At 44.4% G+C, this 24175-nt stretch overlaps 1 protein-coding gene across 7 annotated transcripts in view; it reads left to right on the forward strand.

The window, feature by feature from the left end:
• The window catches only part of COL19A1 (collagen type XIX alpha 1 chain), an 859492-nt gene that overhangs the window by 293566 nt on the left and 541751 nt on the right, over positions 1-24175 (forward strand). For all 7 annotated transcript variants that reach the window (XM_066604267.1, XM_066604321.1, XM_066604301.1 and 4 more), the window contains one exon: positions 6438-6491. In XM_066604267.1, coding sequence (XP_066460364.1) covers positions 6438-6491 — 54 coding nt within the window. The remainder of the gene's footprint in view (positions 1-6437; positions 6492-24175) is intronic.

Consider the following 24175-nt stretch of genomic DNA (forward strand, 5'->3'; position numbering starts at 1 on the left):
CTAATTTACACATTAGTAAAGTATTTATTTTATATAGCAGGAAATACAGTGATTATTGGATGAACCCTTTTGTTGGTTAATACTTAGTGCAAAAGTGTAGCAAGGGCAATGATTGAGTTCGGCACCCCTTTCTCCACATGATGCAGTCAAAAAATGCACTGACCCATAGAATAAAGTTGACATATTTTTACCACATCATGAATGCCGCAAAAGCAAAACCCTTGAACAACTGCATTTTCTTTCCCATTTCATCTCACTTAAACATTTTTTAAGTTTTCCTAACATTAGATGGTGCATTAAATTCTACCATTAAAATATACAATTCATTCTGCAAAAAACAAGACCCCATACGTTATGTCAATGGAAATATAAAAAAATTATGGCTCTTGAGAGGAAAGCATAAAAATACCTTACAGGGCCGGTAGGAAACCTTTAAGGGGTTTTTATCATGACTATAAAAACTTTTCCAGCAGTTGGGCCCAGTATAAAATAAAAAATATATCATATTCACTTCTCCGGCTCACATTGCCCCGGCTTCCAGATAGACGGCCAGGGGGAAGCTTTTAATAGGTGCAACCGATCAGAGGCCGTAGCTTCACGTCACCAAACTCCTGTCATCATGGCTCCCAGGATATGAGTACTGATGCCAGGAGTGCTAATGAAGACGCTGTGGCCACAGGCTTCAGCCCAGCTGTCTACCTGAAATCTGACGCCAGGGCAATGTGAGCCGCTCAGATTTGCTTTCGGGGGTCCGAGGAGAGGTTGAATATGATCTATTTTTTATTACAGAACTGGACCAGCTGCTGAAAAAGTTTTTATAATGATGAAACTGCTTTAAAGGGGTTGTCCCACGAAAGCAAGTGGGGTTCAGCACTTCTGTATGGCCATATTAATGCACTTTGTAATGTACATCGTGCATTAATTATGAGCCATACAGAAGTTATTCACTTACCTGTTCCGTTGCTAGCGTCCCCGTCGCCATGGTGCCATCTAATTTCAGCGTCTAATCGCCCAATTAGACGCACTTGCGCAGTCCGGTCTTCTCCCTGGTGAATGGGGCCGCTCGTGCCAGAGAGCTGGTCCTCGTAGCTCCGCCCCATCACGTGTGCCGATTCCAGCCAATCAGGAGGCTGGAATCGGCAATGGACCGCACAGAGCCCACGGTGCACCATGGGAGAAGACCCGCGGTGCATCGTGGGTGAAGATCCCGGCGGCCATCTTGGTAAGGTAAGTAAGAAGTCGCCGCAGTGCGGGGATTCGGGTAAGTACTAAACCTTTTTTTTTTTAACCCATCCCTTGGGTTTGTCTCACGCCGAACGGGGGGCCTATTGAATTAAAAGAAAAACAGTTTCGGCGCGGGACAACCCCTTTAAGCTACACATCTATACAGTCGGTGTAAGGACACAACCTCCAGGGCTGTACTTATAACTCTAGCCACCCTGGCACTAAGCCTGACTATGCCTCATTGAAGGGCCATTTACCCTCACAAATTATCAGCATGATTCACTTCTTGTACAGAAATAATAATGATTAACGGTCAGCGTTAACAAAGGAGATCAATGAAATGCATTTGCAATGAAGATGTCTGAATGAGGCCTTACATTATAACTTGTACCATGAGGGCTTAGATACATGGGCGTGTTTTTGTACCGTAAGGCCTCTTTTACACAGACTACAAAATCTCGCTACAAAACACATGTATGTGAAGCCCATGGTTTCCAATGGGTTCTTTCAGGCTACAAAACATCTCATGTGAAAGAACCCATTGGAAACCATGAGCTTCATATACATGCGTTTTGTAGCAATGATTTTGTTGCAAGATTTTGTAGCCGTTGTCAAAGAGGCCTTACTCACTATTGCAGCAGGCGAAAATCGCGCAATTTTCCCGCCCATGTGGAGCCAGCCTTATGCGGATGGGAAAATCACAGCTGTGTAATGGGACAAAACAAAACCATTGACTTCAATGGTTTTGTTTTCTGTAGCGGTATTCTTGCCCGTTAATAGTACAGATGAGAAAAGATAGGACTAGCCCTATCTTTCCTGCACGTAGTTAATATTACTTACGGGAAAGATAGGGCATGACCCATCTTCCCGCTGTTTTTTTGCAAATTCGCACTATACTGCAGAGTTGAATGGCTTAAGAAGAAAAAAAGAACAACCCATTCATGTGCAACTATGCTTCGTAGCGGCGAGTCTAGTTCCGCATACAGCCATCTGTTTTTGCCCTTAAACACACATACATATGAAATCACACACAAGAATACACACATTCATACTTGCACATAAGACATAGAAATACTGTACATACACATAGATACACACATGCACATATATATATATATGCATACATGTACACAAATGTGTACAAACATTACAGATTCAAATACAGACACATAGAAAAACTCACATGACACATACATGTATTCACAGAAGTGACACTTCGGCCTTCTTCAGATGACCGTATGCACAATTGCTCACGCCTCAACACAAAGTATTTGCACAGTGAACGAGGTAGATTCATGTATTGGAGCATAGAACTGTCCTTTTTTGCACACAGGGCATGTTCACATGTGCGCACAAAACATCCCCACTGATTGAAAAGGCCACTATGTTGCTATGTTGATCAGCTCTGAAGTAGGGATCAGGTGCCTTTCCTCAGATGCTTTATTGGACTTCTGGAAGAAAATACCAGTGAAGTTATCAGTTAAATTTTGGGTATAAAGCAGAGACATAGGTCTAGTATTAGATCTTCCAGCTGAAGCCCCCTCTAGTGGCAGTTCACATATAAAGCATTCTAAAAATCCAAGTGCACAAAATGTTTATAAGAAAATAGAAATACAAATTAAACATGAAAAAGGAATAAAAATTAAGCATTTCTAAATCTATTAATCCTCCATGTACACATTATACATCAGACAAATGGCCATACTTACATATATTTTCCATTCACACATAAAAGGCTCTATCTGTCTCATTCCCCAAAGATAAAACATGATGGCACAAAATTTACTGATGATTAAATTGCGACTGAATGGAACAGCAAAACAATGTCCCAGTAGGAAAATTTTAATGCAGAGAAATAAAATAGAATAAAAAGTACCCTTTCTGAAATGTCTCTAGGTTTTCATTTTTAGATTCTTTTCATAATTTATGCTCTGTTCACACTGGTGTTATTTGTCTTCTTCCTGGGTTCTGTTGCTTTTTGACAGCAGTAATAGCCTAGTCTGCAGTGCTATTCTTGTTGTGAAATATACCAAAGCCCTAATGGTAACTTAATAGACCCCAATATAAGTCAATGTGATCTATTAGTATTCTTTGAGATCTGTTTAAAAACTGATCCATCACAGCTGCCATGGCTTCAATAGGAACAGCCCTAACTCTAGTGTGAATAGAACCATAATATTATTTTCATTTTTTACATATATTTATATTAAAGAACATAAATCTTTTCTTACTCAACCAACTATTTTTTAAGTTGTGCTATTTTTCTATGTTTAAAATGTGATAAAAAGCAGCAGGTCCTTCTCCATCCCTCTGTACCGTACGGTGGCATCATCGGTATCATTTTAAAACCTCTCAACGAAGTAGAAATCAGAGAAAAGTAGCATATCCAGTGCTGTCAATACTCAGACCCATGGGATCAAGACTAATTATAGCATATCTTAGAAAAGTTTCCAGTTTAGAAAAAACATTTTTTTCAAAAAGCCTTTTCTGACTTAATTGGGTTGGGGCGGCGCTCTGTTCCGGAATCTCATCTTTTGGCCAGAGTGGAGAGCGGTTACAAAGAATGCCTCTAACTCTAGTGCTGGAACTGCAGGAAAGGAGAACACCTACTGCCAAGTTTCCCCACAGTTCACATCATAAAGGGAGCTGACAATTCACTCATTTTATTAACTAAGGCTGCACCCTTCTCTTTCTGCAATGGCCATAACAGAGAAGTGGACTGCTTAGTTATCAAGATAAGCTAAACACTCAGCCCCTCTGAGGATGTAATGGGCACAGAGAGAGGGGCCATAACACATGACCCGGTGTCTTAACCAGGTTGGAAGGCGAAGTTCACACATCGTGGGTCCATGTAAGTATTTCGTCTCCCTGGAAAACCCCTATAAAGGTTGACTTTGATGCACCTGTGTCTTTTTTCAACCTCTGTGTGTACATGTAGGGGTCTTTAAAATCTTTGAACCATATTAACAGTCTTAGGCCTCATGTACAAGGCAGGTCCGGTTTCCGGTTGCAAAATCCCACACGGAATCCGGCTCTGACAGTGGTAGGTGACCTGACGTCTTCCTCGCCGGCATCTGCACGGAACTGTCTTCTGACTTTTCTGTACTGCGGATGGTCATCATGGCACATCGCATGTGCAGTACAGATTTTTTTAAACTCCTACTTTTTCCGCCGAATCAGCGGCCCGGCCACAATGTCAATTGTGGATGGTCTGCGGGTTGAACGGGTTCCATTGACTTTAAAGGAAGCTGTCTGTGCGAGAACTCCAGGAAGATGGAGCATGCTGCAATTTTTCATCCGCGAGTGGAAACCGCAATTGGTTTCCGCCCGTATGCATGAAGGATCATTTTTACATAGCATGCTATGGAGGGTTATTGCTGCGGAACCCGGATGCCAGCCTTAAAAAAGCCACTGCAATGAACCCTTCAGATAGTGATCACAAGTGCATCTAGAACTCAGGTCACATAACAATGGCTGCTAATTATGACAGTCAAATCCCTATCTACAGCAATGTTTAGATTCCTAAGGAGCTTAAACAGCTTATGCATGTATGCATAATGATCAGTGTTAGTGATATGATACCTCTGATCTTGACAGTAATTGAAGGGCTTGGGGATAGAATGAACAAAGTCCACTTTTACCGAAAATTGATAACTTTAACTTGAAAGTTTCACAACTTGTCAACTGTCAAGCCTAAAGTATACACTGAAATGACGGTTTGAATACTGTAATACATACATGGAACATGTCTAAAGCTGAAGATATGGCTGAAAGTTATATAATAAGAATGTTTTCATCTTTCTCTTAATCATCATCTGGAACATTGCCTAAATTGTCCTTGTAATCATGGTATATCGTTGGCACAAATTGTTTTCGAGCCTGCAAATCCTTGTGTTTATCCATATGTAATGAGAGAAAAGTACAGATAATTCAATGTTCAAACATCTGGGAAATTATATTTTATGAGTTCTGACATAGTACAAGATCAACTTTATGCATTGACGCATTGTAATGTTGCACACTACCATTGTGATGTTACAAGTAACCTTAATTTTTGAACATGAAAAGGACACTGGCGCAGGTACAATAAACTCTTCAGAGAAGACTTGCCAAGATGGTGACTCGTGGCATTTTCTCACGGCGATACCGCGATTTTGTGGTGCTACAAAGGTGTGCAACTTTGTAGCACCATTTGCATGGATTTTTGGGAAGAGATATAAGCCCTACCCTGAAAATAAGCCTTAGCTACAGAAAAAAACCCAAACTCCTCACCTTAAAAGCACTGTCTGGCTCTGCTGAATCTTCTTCTTTCTGGTCAACGGCGCTGTTCTTCATCCTCTCTTCTGGCCGGGAATTGAAAAATCCCTGTCTTCTGGAAGTGCTGCCTCTGATTGGCTGATTTTTGTGATGCTTAGGCAATCAGAGCCAGCGCTTGCTGAACCAATCACAGACATTCATCAAGCGCTAGCTCTGATTGGCTAAGTGTCACAGCACTCAGCCAATTAGAGGCAGCTCTTCCAGGAGGCAGGGATTTTTTAATCCCCGGCCAGTAGAGGTGATGAAGAACAGTGCCGGGAACTGGAAAGAAGATGCAGCGGAGCCAGACAGTGCTTCTAAGGCGATGTATTCTTTTTTTTTCTGCAGCTAGTAAAGGGTGCTTCACATCGCACGAAAACCGTGTTTTCGTGCGATGCAGCAAAAAGGAAGGCTCCATAGGGAAACATGTGCTACAAAAAATTGCAAATCACAGCTGTATAGAGCATGCCGCAATATTGTAGTCTCACAATGTCACAGGCTACAAAGCATCACTCGTGTGGAAGACCCCGTAGGAAAGCATGGGCTCCACATACATGCGATTTGTAGCACTGTTGCATAGCGACAAAATCGTGCGATAAAGTCGCCCATGTGGAAGTGGTCTTAAGAGAAGAGTATGTATGTAGAATAGATGTCACACTTACCTTGCATTCGCAATACAGATCCATAGCCATGGATATAAGGTTTCAACCAGAGCAATGTACTTTATAAAGGTAGCAAATCCTCAATAATTTGATAGCTTCTGAAATATGAACTAAAATGTTATCTTTAATTCACCACCTGCATGTATTTTTAAAGAAAGCATCAAAATGAATGTATCCATGTCAACTGGGATGAATATTAACTAGGTAATGTTCCGCATTTCTTAATTGTTTTATTTATATATGTTTTATTTTAAGGGTGAAAAAGGAGAGAAAGGAGAAACTGGTCATGTCGGTCTTCAGGGAAAAGATGTAAGTCAATATCATTTCATCTCTTTCATTTTACTGATCACTTACATGCTGTATATGTAATTCTTTTTGAATTGGACATCATTGCTCAGGTAACCCATCTTATCAAAGTGCATTAGATTTCAGGAGTTACTGAATAAATACTACTTAACTTTGAAAAAGCAATATTAATGATAGTGACCTGTCAGAAAACATAGACAAAGTACCTTTCTGAAACCTCAGCTTTCTTTGCAGAATGTATAAGTGCAAGGCTCTGTGCGTGACTTCTTGCATCTATCCAGATTTGTGATAGGATGATGGGCAAAGCCAGAAAAACCTTTATATATAACCCGTGTTCTCTGTGTGTATATCTATCTATGTGTATATAAAGGAGAATCCAATATGTAAAAAATCCCCGCACTCAGTTGGACTCAGTGATTCATACTACACATCATCATTATTATCATCATGTGCGCGTTCGGTATTAACCTTGTGCCTCACACATAGGATATAGTTAGTACCTATCCTTGTTCTTATTTGTTATTTGTTACCTATTTCATGTCATTATTAAGGTTTTATATGATTTTAACTATATCCTATATGCGTGAGGCACGGGGTTAACCCTTTCCAATCCACTGTCTGACCTGTGAAGACATTATGATTTAAGGCTGTACAGCTCCGATGTTGGAAGACGTCCGTTGGGGTTCTCTTACTGTATATTGCCAGCCTCTCTGCTGTCGGTGCCTATCGAACGTGTCACCTCATGTAGTACTGGCTTTAGCCAGCATAAAACGCTGTTGTTTAATGGCAGAAAAAGAGTAAGCCCCCTAGGAAAACCGGGATACAAATTGGATTGGAAAGGGTTAATACCGGACGAGCACATAATGATAACAATGATGTGCGCTGCTAAAAGCGCAGAAACAGCGCTTGTCTGAACGTGCCCTTAGGCAGCTGACATAGGTTTAGATTGGTCATTTTTTCTCTTTACTTCTTGTTTCACAAAGTCATGTATAAACACTGCCACATGGATCTCAGAAGGGGTCGAGTGTGTTATATTCTCTAACAAAGTATAGGTCTGTTGGGAAGTAGGCTACTCAACCAGAGGTGTTACTTTAAGCTGTTGAGCCCCATTGTAAAATCTGTAACAAAACCCCCTGGTAGCATGTGCCATTTATTATAACGGCATTGCCATGTGTGGCAGAGGGGCCTTTGTGCCCCTGTAAGTACTAGAGTCTGTGTGCAACTACTGCCTAAAAAATGTCAGATCAACTGAACAACGCGCTTATGTGACTGGAAGGCCAAAGTTCCCCAACACAAGTGAAAAAGTTATTTGTGTCAGTAACAAGTGGCAGGGAATCTTCAGACATATTTTCTCATTTCTTGGATGTGAAACTCTGATGCCGGACGGATTTTCCTCCTATAAAAAAAAAATAAAGTAAATTGAAAAAAAGGTATTCTGTACTTGTAAATAATTGTGCATAGCACTTGACAAATGGAGCATCTGGAATCTTACAATGCAGCATTTTTTTACTGCTCAATGCCACTAATGATTTTACAGATCTTTTAGATTAGGTAACATAAAAATAAATGACATTTGGAAACAATAAAGAATCCTGTCTGATGCTGAATGGCCAAGTCTAACTTGGCACTGGTGTTTCTTGCCCACTGTGTACCCATTCTCTTTTAGTTTGTATAATGACTGCATAATGACTTTGAAGATGAATATCCATAATGAGATCATAGCGCCCCTTCTCAATGATCACTCCAGATGTTTCAAAGTGATCATTCGGCAATTGGCTGCCCTTGGTGTCATGCAGTCTATTAACAACACTATAACTTTCTAGATCTAATAAAAAATACTGCAAAGTGCTTAAATGAGTATTCCCATCTCAGTCGAAAATGACCAATATGAAAATATTGCTCTGTACTATGTGGTCAGGGTGGAAAGAGCTGATTGGGTTGCACTAAGCTGTTTTTTCGAAACTCCCATAGAAGTGAATTGAAGACACGCAAATTGTGTGTCACAGCAAGCTATGCTGTTTCTTTAACTTAGAGGCTGTGTAAACAGAGTATGCAGTTTCTGTAACTCCATTCACTTCTATTGGAGTTATGAAAACAACATAATACAGCCAACTCTGCTGGTCCCATAACACCCAACCACCCCAGGTCCTTGCATACAGCCAAGCCAGGTATGATCAGGCTTGGATCTTGAAATAGCTGAGTTGTGGAGGTGGAACCTGTATCTATCAAAGTCCCATATAAAAGTCCAGGATGGGAACACAACTTAAAAATGATATTTAGAAATGCTTATCTTCCCAAAACAGGCTAGTTTATAGTGTTATACCCGCGCTCAAAGGAGGAGATAGAAATATATAATATATCAAAGTATATATTATATAGAGTACTGGTACTATGTTAGCTATTAAGAAATATAAGGGACTCACTTGGTATGGAGCCTGTCCAGGTTGACAGGACTCCACACCTATGGTCCAAGGATTGCAGTATAACATCCTCATGATGGATCCTGTTTAGATGGTAGACTTCAGGAGAGCAGCATAGGAGGGAGATCTGAGGTCGATTAGTGCTTGGTGGAATATAGTGAAGTAAGTCAAAGAGACCAAAAAAAGCTATCCTTGTATTACTCAGATCATAGAGGAAAGAGATACTGAAAATTATGACTTACTTCACTGAGGGGGCTTTGGGCCATAGCCAACTCCCCCTCAAGTCCAGGTCAGCCGAAATATAACGAAGGAAGGTGATGGCACAATCTTCATCCAAGTGGTTTAATAGTAATACACAGGCAGTATATACATATAATGGCTTAATTGTAATACACAGGCAGCGTATACATATATGTATATTACTATTAAACCACTTGGATGAAGATTGTGCCATCACCTTCTTCATTATATTTCGGCTGACCTGGACTTGAGGGGGAGTTGGCTATGGTCCAAACCCCCTCAATGAAGTAAGTCATAATTTTCAATATCTTTTTGCTCTGTGATCTAAGTAGCACAAGGATAGCTTTTTTGGTCTCTTTGACTTATACCTCACTCCAAAACAGGCTAGTGGATACCTTTCATTTGGATATATTAAAGGGTAATGTCTAGAGATGAGCGAACGTACTCGTCCGAGCTTGATATTCGTGCGAATATTAGGGTGTTCGGGATGCTCGTTACTCGTAACGAGCACCACGCGGTGTTCCGGTTACTTTCAGTTTCCTCTCTGAGACGTTTGCGCGCTTTTCTGGCCAATTGAAAGACAGGGAAAGCATTACAACTTCCCCCTGTGACGTTCAAGCCCTATACCACCCCCCTGCAGTGAGTGGCTGGGGCGATCAGGTGTCACCCGAGTATATAAATCGGCCCCTCCCGCGGCTCGCCACACATGCCTTGTGACTTAGCTGAGGGAAAGTGCTGCTGCTGGTGCTGCTGTAGGGAGAGCGTTAGGAGTCAGTGTAGGCTTCAAGAACCCCAACGGCCCTTCTCAGGGCCACATCTACTAGTGTGCAGTACTGTGTTAGCACAGTAATTTTTTTTTTTTTGTCCAAAATTGGATCTGCAGAGCATTGCGCCCAGCAATAGGGACAGAAGTGGGGGTTAGGCAGGGAGAGTGTTAGGAGTTAGTGTAGGCTTCAAGAACCCCAACGGTCCTTTCTAGGGCCACTTCTATCCGTGTGCAGTACTGTCCAGGCTGCTGTTAGCAGTGTTGCATTTTTTTTTTTTTCTCAAAACCGGCTGTGCAGAGCATTGCACCCGGCATTAATACTACAGGGATAGAATTGTGTAGGCAGGGCCAGAAGACATTTATTATTCATTGAATACACGCAGTGGGGTCTTCCCTTTGCTAAAAAGGAAAAGAAATTATATTTGGCCTGCCTGTGTCAGTCCTAAGGTCTGCGTGTACGTGTGTGCTGCGTGTACTACGTACAAAAATCAGACGCAACCAGCTACGCTTTACTGCAGCCTAGCGCCATTGTCTTTCCTGACTGGCAAATACCTGCTCTGCTAGAGTTAATAACTCTGCTACACTATAGTTGTGTGACACTTTTTGAGGGCCACACCACAGATATTAAACTTCTTGTTCCTTGAATATACGCAGTGGGTGCTTCCCTAAGCTAAAAAGGAAAAGAAATTATATTTGGCCTGCCTGTGTCAGTCCTAAGGTCTGCGTGTACGTGTGTGCTGCGTGTACTACGTACAAAAATCAGACGCAACCAGCTACGCTTTACTGCAGCCTAGCGCCATTGTCTTTCCTGACTGCCAAATACCTGCTCTGCTAGAGTTAATAACTCTGCTACACTATAGTTGTGTGACACTTTTTGAGGGCCACACCACAGATATTAAACTTCTTGTTCATTGAATATACGCAGTGGGGTCTTCCCTTTGCTAAAAAGAAAAAGAAATTATATTTGGCCTGCCTGTGTCAGTCCTAAGGTCTGCGTGTACGTGTGTGCTGCGTGTACTACGTACAAAAATCAGACACAACCAGCTACGCTTTACTGCAGCCTAGCGCCATTGTCTTTCCTGACTGGCAAATACCTGCTCTGCTAGAGTTAATAACTCTGCTACACTATAGTTGTGTGACACTTTTTGAGGGCCACACCACAGATATTAAACTTCTTGTTCATTGAATATACGCAGTGGGTGCTTCCCTAAGCTAAAAAGGAAAAGAAATTATATTTGGTCTGCCTGTGTCAGTCCTAAGGTCTGCGTGTACGTGTGTGCTGCGTGTACTACGTACAAAAATCAGACGCAACCAGCTACGCTTTACTGCAGCCTAGCGCCATTGTCTTTCCTGACTGGCAAATACCTGCTCTGCTAGAGTTAATAACTCTGCTACACTATAGTTGTGTGACACTTTTTGAGGGCCACACCACAGATATTAAACTTCTTGTTCATTGAATATACGCAGTGGGTGCTTCCCTAAGCTAAAAAGGAAAAGAAATTATATTTGGCCTGCCTGTGTCAGTCCTAAGGTCTGCGTGTACGTGTGTGCTGCGTGTACTACGTACAAAAATCAGACGCAACCAGCTACGCTTTACTGCAGCCTAGCGCCATTGTCTTTCCTGACTGGCAAATACCTGCTCTGCTAGAGTTAATAACTCTGCTACACTATACTTGTGTGACACTTTTTGAGGGCCACACCACAGATATTAAACTTCTTGTTCATTGAATACACGCAGTGGGGTCTTCCGTTTGCAAAAAAGCGAAAACATTATATTTGGCCTGCAGGCTTGCGCCAATTTATTTCCTGCCTGGGAAATCAAATCACTGGTAATACAGCATGCTGAGGGGTAGGGGTAAGACTAGAGGACGTGGACGTGGACGTGGCCGAGGACGCGGAGGGCCAAGTGAGGGTGTGGGCACAGGCCGAGCTCCTGATCCAGGTGTGTCGCAGCCGACTGCTGCGCGATTAGGAGAGAGGCACGTTTCTGGCGTCCCCACATTCATCGCCCAATTAATGGGTCCACGCGGGAGACCTTTATTAGAAAATGAGCAGTGTGAGCAGGTCCTGTCCCGGATGGCAGAAAGTGCTTCGAGCAAGCTTTCATCCACCCACAGTTCTGCGCCGTCCAGTGCTGCAAATCCGAATCCTCTGTCTGCTGCTCCTCCTTCCTCCCAGCCTCCTCACTCCACTACAATGACACCTGCTCAGGAGCGGGAACACTCCCAGGAACTGTTCTCGGGCCCCTGCTTTAGATTGGGCAGGAGTGGTTCCTCTCCCACCAGAGGAGTTTATCATCACTGATGCCCAACCATTCGAAAGTTCCCGGGGTCCGGGGGAAGAGGCTGGGGACTTCCGCCAACTGTCTCAAGAACTTTCTGTGGGTGGGGAGGACGATGATGATGAGACACAGTTGTCTTGCAGTGAGGTAGTAGTAAGGGCAGTAAGTCCAAGGGAGCAGCGCACAGAGGATTCGGAGGAAGAGCAGCAGGACGATGAGGTGACTGACCCCACCTGGTGTGCAACGCCTACTCAGGACAGGTCTTCAAAGGGGGAGGCAAGGGCATCAGCAGGGCAGGTTGCAAGAGGCAGTGCGGTGGCCAGGGGTAGAGGCAGGGCCAGACCGAATAATCCACCAAGTGTTTCCCAAAGCACACCCTCGCGCCATGCCACCCTGCAGAGGCCGAGGTGCTCTAAGGTCTGGCAGTTTTTCACAGAGACGCCTGACGACCGACGAACAGTGGTGTGCAACCTTTGTCGCGCCAAGATCAGCCGGGGAGCCACCACCAACAGCCTGACCACCACCAGCATGCGCAGACATATGATGGCCAAGCACCCCACAAGGTGGGACGAAGGCCGTTCACCGCCTCCGGTTTGCACCGCTGCCTCTCCCCCTGTGCCCCAACCTGCCACTGAGATCCAACCTCCCTCTCAGGACACAGGCACAACCGTCTCATGGCTTGCACCCACAGCCTCACCTCCGCTGTCCTCGGCCCCATCCACCAATGTCTCGCACCGCACAGTCCAGCCGTCGCTAGCGCAAGTGTTGGAGCGCAAGCGCAAGTACGCCACCACACACCCGCACGCTCAATCGTTAACCGTCCACATAGCCAAATTTATCAGCCTTGAGATGCTGCCGTATAGGGTTGTGGAAACGGAGTCCTTCAAAGCTATGATGGAGGCGGCGGCCCCGCGCTACTCAGTTCCCAGTCGCCACTACTTTTCCCGATGTGCCGTCCCAGCCCTGCACGACCACGTCTCCCGCAACATTGTACGCGCCCTCACCAATGCGGTTAGTGGCAAGGTCCACTTAACTACGGACACGTGGACAAGCACAGGCGGGCAGGGCCACTACATCTCCCTGACGGCACATTGGGTGAATTTAGTGGAGGCTGGGACAGAGTCAGAGCCTGGGACCGCTCACGTCCTACCCACCCCCAGAATTGCGGGCCCCAGCTCGGTGGTGGTATCTGCGGCGGTGTATGCTTCTTCCACTAAAGCACCCTCCTCCTCCTCCTCCTCCTCAACCTCTGTCTCGCAATCTAGATGTGTCAGCAGCAGCAGGACGTCGCCAGCAGTCGGTGTCGCGCGGCGTGGCAGCACAGCGGTGGGCAAGCGTCAGCAGGCCGTGCTGAAACTACTCAGCTTAGGAGATAGGAGGCACACGGCCCACGAACTGCTGCAGGGTCTGACAGAGCAGACGGACCGTTGGCTTGCGCCACTGAGCCTCCAACCGGGCATGGTCGTGTGTGACAACGGGCGTAACCTGGTGGCGGCTCGGCGGCTCGGCAGCCTCACGCACATGCCATGCCTGGCCCACGTCTTTAATTTGGTGGTTCAGCGCTTTCTGAAAAGCTACCCACGCTTGTCAGACCTGCTCGTAAAGGTGCGCCGGCTCTGCGCACATTTCCGCAAGTCCCACACGGACGCTGCCACCCTGTGCACCCTGCAACATCGCTTTAATCTGCCAGTGCACCGACTGCTGTGCGACGTGCCCACACGGTGGAACTCTACGCTCCACATGTTGGCCAGGCTCTATGAGCAGCGTAGAGCTATCGTGGAATACCAACTCCAACATGGGCGGCGCAGTGGGAGTCAGCCTCCTCAATTCTTTTCAGAAGAGTGGGCCTGGTTGGCAGACATCTGCCAGGTCCTTCGAAACTTTGATCAGTCTACCCAGGTGGTGAGCGGCGATGCTGCAATCATTAGCGTCACCATTCCTCTGCTATGCATCTTGAGAAGTTCCCTGCAAACCATAAAGGCAGCCGCTTTGCGCTCGGAAACAGAGCCGGGGGAAGACAGTATGTCGCTGGATAGTCAGAGCACCCTCCTGTCTATATCTCAGCGCGTTCAGGAGGAGGAGGAGGAGGATGAGGAGGAGGGGGAAGAGACAGCTTGGCCCACTGCTGACGGTACCCATGCTGGTTGCCTGTCATCATTTCAGCGTGTATGGCCTGAGGAGGAGGAGGATCCTGAAAGTGATCTTCCTAGTGCGGACAGCCATGTGTTGCGTACAGGTACCCTGGCTCACATGGCTGACTTCATGTTAGGATGCCTTTCTCGTGACTCTCGCATTCAACGCATTCTGGCCACTACGGATTACTGGGTGTACACACTGCTCGACCCACGCTATAAGGAGAACCTTCCCAGTCTCATTCCCGAAGAGGAAAGGGGTTCGAGAGTGTTGCTATACCACAGGACCCTGGCGGACAAGCTGATGGCAAAATTCCCATCCGACAGCGCTAGTGGCAGAAGGCGCAGCTCCGAGGGCCAGGTAGCAGGGGAGGTGCGGAGATCGAGCAGCATGTACAGCCCAGACAGTGTAACAGTCTTTAAGGGCCTGGCCAGCTTTATGGCTCCCCAGCAAGACTGTGTCACCGGTCCCCAGTCCAGGCTGAGTCGGCGGGAGCACTGTAAAAGGATGGTGAGGGAGTACGTAGCCGATCGCACGACCATCCTCGGTGACGCCTCTGCCCCCTACAACTACTGGGTGTCGAAGCTGGACACGTGGCCTGAACTAGCGCTGTATGCCCTGGAGGTGCTTGCTTGTCCTGCGGCTAGCGTCTTGTCGGAGAGGGTGTTTAGTGCGGCTGGGGGAATCATCACAGATAAGCATACCCGCCTGTCAACCGACAGTGCCGACAGGCTTACACTCATCAAGATGAACAAAGCCTGGATTTCCCCAGACTTCTCTTCTCCACCAGCGGACAGCAGCGATACGTAAGCAATACGTAGGCTGCACCCGCGGATGGAAGCTACGTTCTCTCTCACCATCCAAAACGGGGACATTTCTGCTTCATCAATCTGTGTCTAATATTCCTCCTCCTCCTCCTCCTGCTCCTCCTCCTGAAACCTCACGTTATCACGCTGAACGGGCAATTTTTCTTAGGGCCACAAGGCTCACTCATAATTTTTCGAAACAATTTTTAGATGTTTCAATGCTCTGAAAAGCGTTGGAACTTTAACTTGAACCAATTTTTCGTTAAATAGGGCTGCCTCCAGGCCTAGTTACCACTTAAGCCACATTAACCAAAGTGATTAATGGGTTTCACCTGCCCTCTTGGTTGGCCATGGCCAATTTTTTTCAGGTACATTAGTACTGTTGATACAGCAATTTTTGTGGGCCCTCGCCTACAGTGTAATCAAATTAATTTTTAGCCCACCTGCATTACAGCTGACGTTACCTCAGCTGTGTTGGGCAATGCAATGGGATATATTTATGTACCGCCGGTGGTTTCCTGGCACCCACCCATGCTGTAGGTGCACACGGAGTTTTTACTACATCTGTACACTTGAAAAGAACCCCAGTCTGACTGGGGCATGCAGTGTGGGCCGAAGCCCACCTGCATTAAGCACGACATTACTACCTCAGCTGTGTTGGGCAATGCAATGGGATATTTCTATGTACCGCCGGTGGGTTCCAGGGAGCCACCCATGCTGTGGGTGCACACGGAGTTTAACCTACATGTGTCCACTTGTAAAGAACCCCAGTCAGACTGGGGCATGCAGTGTGGGCCGAAGCCCACCTGCATTAAGCACGACATTACTACCTCAGCTGTGTTGGGCACTGCAATGGGATATTTCTATGTACCGCCGGTGGCTTCCTGGCACCCACCCATGCTGTAGGTGCACACGGAGTTTTTACTACATCTGTACACTTGAAAAGAACCCCAGTCTGACTGGGGCATGCAGTGTGGGCCGAAGCCCACCTGCATTAAGCACGACATTACTACCTCAGCTGTGTTGGGCAATGCAATGGGATATTTCTATGTACCACCGGTGGGTTCCAGGGAGCCACCCATGCTGTAGGTGCACACGGAGTTTAACCTACATGTGTCCACTTGTAAAGAACCCCAGTCTGACTGGGGCATGCAGTGTGGGCCGAAGCCCACCTGCATTAAGCACAACATTACTACCTCAGCTGTGTTGGGCAATGCAATGGGATATTTCTATGTACCGCCGGTGGCTTCCTGGCACCCACCCCTGCTGTGGGTCCACAGGGAATTATAAATGCATCTGTTTCCACTTGTAAAGAAGCCCAGTCTGACTGGGGCATGCAGTGTGGGCCGAAGCCCACCTGCATTAAGCACGACATTACTACCTCAGCTGTGTTGGGCACTGCAATGGGATATTTTTATGTACCGCCGGTGGGTTCCAGGAAGCCACCCATGCTGTCGGTCGACAGGGACTTCACAATAGGGAGTTGTACCTGCCTGTGTCTATGAATTAAAAAGCCCGGTCTGACTGGGGCATGCAGAGACACCTTGACAGAATGAATAGTGTGTGGCACATAGGTTCCCCATTGCTATGCCCACGTGTGCAGCTCCTGATGGCGGTGGCACAGGATTCTATTTCTCATTGCTTCTGTACAGCATTGTGGGCTATCGCCCCGCCACTCTTAAAGAGGGTCGCTGCCTAGCCGTGCCAACCCTCTGCAGTGTGTGCCTGCGGTTCCTCCTCATGGCAGACGCACTTCTAAATAGACATGAGGGTGGTGAGGCATTAGGGCAGCTGAAGGCTGCGCAGGGACACTTTGGTGTGTGCTGTGGGGGGGAGGGGGGGGCGGTTGGGCAGCATGTAAGCCAGGAGAAGTGGCAGTGGAGTGTCATGCAGGCAGTGATTGTGCTTTGTTGGAGGTAGTGTGGTGCTTAGCTAAGGTATGCATTGCTAATGAGGGCTTTTCAGAAGTAAAAGTTTTTGGGAGGGGGGGGGTCCCACTCTTGCCGCTATTGTGGCTTAATAGTGGGACCTGTGAACTTGAGATGCAGCCCAACATGTAGCCCCTCGCCTGCCCTGTCCATTGCTGTGTCGTTCCCATCACTTTCTTGAATTGCCCAGATTTTCACACAAGGAAACCTTAGCGAGCATCGGCGAAATACAAAAATGCTCGGGTCGCCCATTGACTTCAATGGGGTTCGTTATTCGAAACGAACCCTCGAGCATCGCGAAAAGTTCGTTCCGAGTAACGAGCACCCGAGCATTTTGGTGCTCGCTCATCTCTAGTAATGTCATATATGTCTGATAGGACTTCCGCTTTGAGGCAGTAAACGTAGTTAGATTTTTCAACTGCTTTCACAGATTTCAAGATAGAGAACTGTGCACATGCTCATCCACCTTTTCATTCATTATGCTACTGTCTGTATGTGATTGATATCAGACTTGCCAGGATGTTGGAGAACTCCTCATTTTCCGTATAGGTGGGGAGATCTCAGGCGCATATCCTGTGGACCCTTTAGTTATATATCTGTATGAGAATATCACCTTTGGTGATTGATTTGCTCATTTTACTAGCTACATAATGTAACACATTTATAAACTGTTCTGGCATGTGAACTAGACAGACCAGGATCTTATCTCTTGCCAAGCTCAATTAAAATGTTCCCTAATCATTTTATATTTCAGTAGGAAATATTCTTAAATGCTTTCTATATTATGTATGTATAATAACATGAAGTCATTGGATCCATAGACTTACTGATATAATTATAACATAATATGATATATTTATCCCAGTATTAACTAGAAATCCTTTCCTGTTTTCATTCCTGGGGCATTGTCCATGTTAATATAGATTTAATTACATGTTTTTGTGCCAATTGCATGAGGTCTGATGTGGGTTTTGTTATCCCTGCTGTAACCTTATCCCAGTTTTATGAATGCTACAATCAAGTGCGGCTGCTAATGTTGATGGAATCTAATGTGCTGAATAAAAGAAGAGAAGACGCATGGTGAAAGGCAATAATCTCAGCTGGTTGCAGCTGTTGTACTGCTGTTGAGAAGTGTAACACCGGCAAGTGAAAAGTAACATTTTATACAGCCCCACAGTAATGAGATGGGTATCAAGTGTTCATGACAAATTAACAAAACTTTACTTTCACACTGTGAAATGAAGTGTGTTATATAATTTTATAGGAAATATTCATAGCATATGTGATGTATACACCAGGGGGTAGAGTTACACATGACCAAAGACGTATTATTAGCACCTTGTAAAATTTCTCTGCTGCTAGAAATAGAAAACGTATTGAAAAAAGAAACATCAACATTTATTTTTAACAATTTGTAGCCATTTTACCATACTTTTGTTTTTCTTAATTAGTTCCTTAATGCATTGAGACTGCAAGAGATTGTATGTCCTCAGCATAAGGCCAGATTCAATGTCATGTAATATGAGTGTATTTTTGCTCCCTTACTAATATATAAATGCGGGCCTGACCACAGGTCTACTGACCCAAATTAAAAATATCATAGATCCTGTCAGAGGCTGAGCTTGAAGCTGCTGGGCCTCAATACAAAATCTGTAACAGGGCCCCTAGACCATAGTGTTTCATTTATAGTACTGGCCTCCACACATGGGGAAGGGAGAATGTATGAGCTCCCTAAGGTTCCAAGGCCTGGGTGCGCCTGCACCCTTTTCATCCACTATAGTTACGCCCCTGGATGCTATTAGTTCAGAGTGTTAGAACTTTAGTTGGGCCCCGGTTTTGTGTTCACAATTCAGTTGGAATAATGCACCCATATTATGTTCATATGAAACCAGCCTAAGATAGATGCTGAACCATCTATCAACCAGCCTAAGATAGAACCTAGACTTAGTGTTCATTGATGATGTTTTGTCTAATAATATTAGCTAACCCTCCTTACATTGCCTCCCTCAACTCACCACCCAGTCCGCACCCTTAGCTCCGCTAATGAAATCAGATTAAGTGCCCCTCTAATTTAAACCTATTATTACCGCCTCCAGGACTTCTCCAGAGCAGCACCAGTCCTGTGGAACGTATTACCAAAACTATCTGAGCAATCACTGACATATAAAACTTCAGGCGTGCTCTAAAAACGCACCTCTTCAGGGAGTCATACCATATCTCCTAAACCTAACCCCTCTTCACTTTGCCTGATAACATCCTCCCTGCCCTCGCTGACTGCAATCCCTGCTAGCCATAATCAACCACCCCCTGCAGTTATACTGATTCAGCAATAACATGGCTTATGTCTGACCTAGCCATACTGTGCACCTCTCCAGTCCCTTTACCCTTTGTATCACCTCACTATCTGTAGTCTGTAAGCTCGTTGGAGCAGGACCCTCACCTGTACTGTTTCCATCAATCGATTACCACATGTAACACTGGTTTTTGTATCTTTGTTTTTCCTATCTTTTCTCCCCTGTTTTGTAAGCACTGCAGAATATGTTGGTGCTATATACATAAAGAGTATTATTATATAAACAGTTAATCAAGAATGCTTATAGAGAATAGTCCTGATTGTTGGAACAGCTTATAAATCATAGAGAATACACTATAGAACATTATGTTAGGAAGGAGCGGGCTATATGAGCAGTTAATAAAAAAGGAACAGTGTTTCAGGCTAAAAAAACAACTTGTGACAATCCACTACAGCCTATTATCCTGCAATGTTGATCCCGAGGAAGCTCAAAAACCCCAGTGAGGTGGAAACCAATTTTCCTAATTTTAGCGTAAACAAATCCTTCCTAACTCCAAATCTGGCAATTTGAATATATGCCTGGATCAACTAGCCTTCTGAAGTAATCAATGACTATAACATATAATATTGTTGGACTCAAAAATGGCATGCAGGCCCTCTTGAACTCTTAGTGAGTTCACCATCACCACGTTCTCAGGCAGAGAGTTCCACAGTCACACTACTCTTACAGTAAAGAACCCCCTTCTATGTTGGTGTAGAAACCTTCTTTCCTCTAGACGTAGATGATGTCCCCTCGTTACAGTCACAGTCCTGGGTATAAATAGAGAGATTCCTGTAATGACTCCTAATAAAAGATGTATTCAGCTGTTTAAAGAATACTTTTTAAACACATTTTCATATATATCAGGGAACTTTGAGACAGAGCTGTGTAGGATGATGATGTAACCTTAATGTATATTGTTAATAATTAATTGCGTACTTTGGTAATTATAAGAGCTTCTGTCATGGGCCATACGAAGAAGTGTATGTGACCCAGAACCGAGACACTGTGACAACTAGGGATTGCTCTGTATCGCTCACCATGCCTTGTGGAGCCTGTGTGTGAGTGAATCAGAGGACATGTTGTGCTTTGTAGGTTGATGCTGAGTGGAGTACAAAAGGTAGGGTGGGACATGCATGCTGTTTCTGTTGAGTTGTCCTTGAGGAGTATTGAAATGTGCAAGGAAGTGTGTGGGGCGGAGCAAGATTGGACGCCTGTATGAGAGGTTGGGAGCAGAATCTTGTTAAAAATTCCCTGGAGCATCCTGTCAGGACTGTAGTGCTGGACATTGAACATGGGACCTGAAGAAGCTCCAGCTATTTGCTGCTGAATTGTGAGAGAGTAAGAAAAATATTCACCAAAGAGACTCAATCACAACAGACTTGTTAGTTATTAAAAGACTGTAACTAAAGAGGCTTGCAACACAACTGAGAAACGGTGTCTTGCTAAATAGGCCTGCAATGTAATTGAGAGACTGTGACTAAAGTGGCTTGCAATGTAATTGATAGACTGTGTGACTAAAGTGGCCTGCAATGTAACCAAGTGACTGTGCATTTTTGAGAAGCAAGACAAATTGCAACAGGCCTGTATTTATGTTGAAGACTGTGTTTTCTCCCTGTAACAGCCGGAGAGTCATAACAGAGTTGTTACAAAGTTCTAGGCTGTGTTGCAGCATTCTAGACTCTATGTTGAGTTCAAGTCAATGTACTGCCGATTCTGTTACATGACTGTGCCATTGAGTCAGCCCCCAAGCAAAGTTTATTGTTGCCTTTAACATTCCATGTTCCATGTCTTCTTCCACCTGCATGTGGGGGTCGCCTCACATTTGCTTAAGTATATGTTTGGTAGTTACCTAACAGTCTTCTTTTGCACACTGCTGTGAAATGTAAAGAATAATTGTAGTTATATAATCAGTTCTCTATGTACTTGCTTCCTGGTAAGCTTGGCCTGGGCTTGTGTTTATATGCTGCAGCTAAACGTAATAAACACAGCTGCAGTGTAAATGATGGTGGAGAGGTAGATCCCTGGCCTGAGCCCCCTTCATGAGAAAGGAGGTAGATTTCCGAATACCTTACATTCCCATTGGACAATGCAGATAGTCACTAATTTCAGCTGTGCCCTGTGCCCACAACTAAGCATTTGTGATAACATTCTCTTTTGTATAAAAATCCAAATGAAAGTAGGACATCTGCAGGAAAAACAAATGTCTGTGTAGATTTTATTCTGTAGAAAAACTACAAATTGTTGTAGTCCATGATCTGTAGTTTATTGACAGGCCCCAGTGCTGGCTGCGGGGAACATTTCCACAAGCCTCCTTCTGACCCACTGTGTACTTCCAACAGGAGGGATTCTGATGCAGAGATCTCCATTGATGTAGTGTATTCGGTTCCCATTCTATATCGCTCCAAACTAAAAAGAAGTGGAAATGAAAAATGTGTCAAACAAATGACTACAATATAAATACATTTATTTATTTACGTGTATCTCTAAACTTGAAGTTTTAATATTTAATCGCCCCACTTCAGATCTTTGCAAGCTTTTAGCTGTGAAGAATCTGTTTTAAGTACATTATATAAGTACTTGCTTATAGCATACCTGACATTTAAGATGGACTTCCAGAATAAGCTGCCATGTGTGTGTGTACATGAGGATTAACAATATTTCTGCTCATTTTATGAATTTGGATTGTGAATTTTCACCAGTTTTCCCCGCTACAGGCTGTATTTCAAATTTTCAGTGTTCTTTGACCTGGTGGCTGGATACTAGCTGTTGTGATGTCTCCCATAGACTGCACATGGACAAAACAACAGATACTGCTCCCTAACTCCTTGTAGAACACAGAGAAAAAACATCCATATGGGGAACAACGTACAACAGTACTGAACAATGTAGATGTGATTTCAGGAGCTGTAACACAATAAGGCTGCATGTCCACGGGTGATAATCCGCTGGCGATAAATCGCCGTCGGATCACACTGTGTGAAGCTTTCCATAGTGTTGCTATGGAAAACGCAGTCCTGGCGCCCCAGAGCGGAGAATCATTGCGATTCTCCGCCCGCGGGATCTAAATTTCGGCATGCCTCGATTTGCCGTGATTCTCCGTTATGAGTCTATCTATTAGATAGGCTCATGGCAGAGACCTGACAGCGCTCCCCCCTCTTCCCCCGCAGTGGAATATTGCTAGCGATATTCCGCCTCAGCCGTGGACAGGGGGACTTAGTCACCTAGGGACTTCACTTGACAACAGGCAGTGGATAGTGGTCAGCTATTTAGGATGATTTTAGCGCAAAAACATCATTTTAGGTAACATTGTAAAATAGCATGTATGTTTAAAAAAAGACACGTCCATCCAGTTCAACCTATTATTCTGCAATGTTGATCCATGTTCTACCCATGAAGTAGAAAACAATTTTCCTCTTTTAAGGGTAAACAAAATTCCTTCCTGACTTGAAATCTGGTAGTCAGGATAACTCCCTGGATCAACAACCCTTCTAAAGTAATCAATGACTACAACATGCAATATTTTTACACTTAAGAAAAGCGTCTGATCCCCTCTTGTATTCTTTTAGTGAGTTCACCATTACCACATCCTCGAGCAGAGTTCTATAGTCTCACTGTTCTTACAGTTAAGAACCTCCTTCTATGTTGGTGTGGATACCTTCTTCCCTCTGAGCTTATATTATGCCCCTTGTTACAGTCATTTTAGATAAATAAAGTGTCTTGCCATTTTCCTGGTTACCACATTGCCTATTATATTAAGACAAATTGTTTCAAAGTGTGGTGCACATTTAACAGTTCATTTCCTCAGAAGACTCTATGGTCAGAAAAAGGAATTACAGGAATTGAGAAAAACAAAATATGTAATTTCGTATTGATAGCTAAGCGTGATTGTTCTCAGTAAGAAGGCTAAGTCACACAAGTGATTTTTTCACGCATGTATAAGTGCAATTAAAAAAAACGCACATCTCATGTAGAAAAATCACGTGACTGGGTATATTGACACTCATATGTTCTATCTTCTGCTGGTGCGAATTTTGATCACATGTAAAAATTGCACATGTGACCACTTACATTGGAAATAATTGGTTCTATGTAGATGCCCTTCACAGAATAGACGTAACTATGTTAAAAACCTAATTTTTATTAATAATATTAATAATTAATACGATCCGTATCAAAGTATAGATGCTCTGAATTTATAAAAAGCAGGAGAAACAGAGATTTTCATTTAGCCTGGATGGAGAGAGGCAGTCCATTTTGAAAATCTAAGATGCTTCCTTTTGTAAAATTTTTCGTTCTATGTCTATGTGGTAGTAAAGCATCATCATACTTTGCATACTTATGAACAGGACAATTTAAATATTAATTTTGAGGTTGAATTGGTTGAACCAACTACCTTAAATCAATATTTTACACAAAAATTTTGGTGCAAGCTATTGCATTTTAAACCATGCCTCCTTTCTCCACAAAATCACACTCCCCTTCCAACAAGCCAGACTCCTTTGTTAAAGGGGTTGTCCCGCGCCGAAACGGGTTTTTTTTTTTTCCAACACCCCCCCCCCCCGTTCGGCGCGAGACAACCCCGATGCAGGGGTTAAAAAAGAACACCGGAGAGTGCTTACCTGAATCCCCGCGCTCCGGTGACTTTTTACTTACCTGATGAAGATGGCCGCGGGGATCTTCTCACTCGGTGGACCGCAGGGCTTCTGTGCGGTCCATTGCCGATTCCAGCCTCCTGATTGGCTGGAATCGGCACGTGACGGGGCGGAGCTACACGGAG

This window comes from Eleutherodactylus coqui, chromosome 1 (assembly GCF_035609145.1).
Source record: "Eleutherodactylus coqui strain aEleCoq1 chromosome 1, aEleCoq1.hap1, whole genome shotgun sequence".
NCBI classification, from domain to species: Eukaryota; Metazoa; Chordata; class Amphibia; order Anura; family Eleutherodactylidae; genus Eleutherodactylus; species Eleutherodactylus coqui.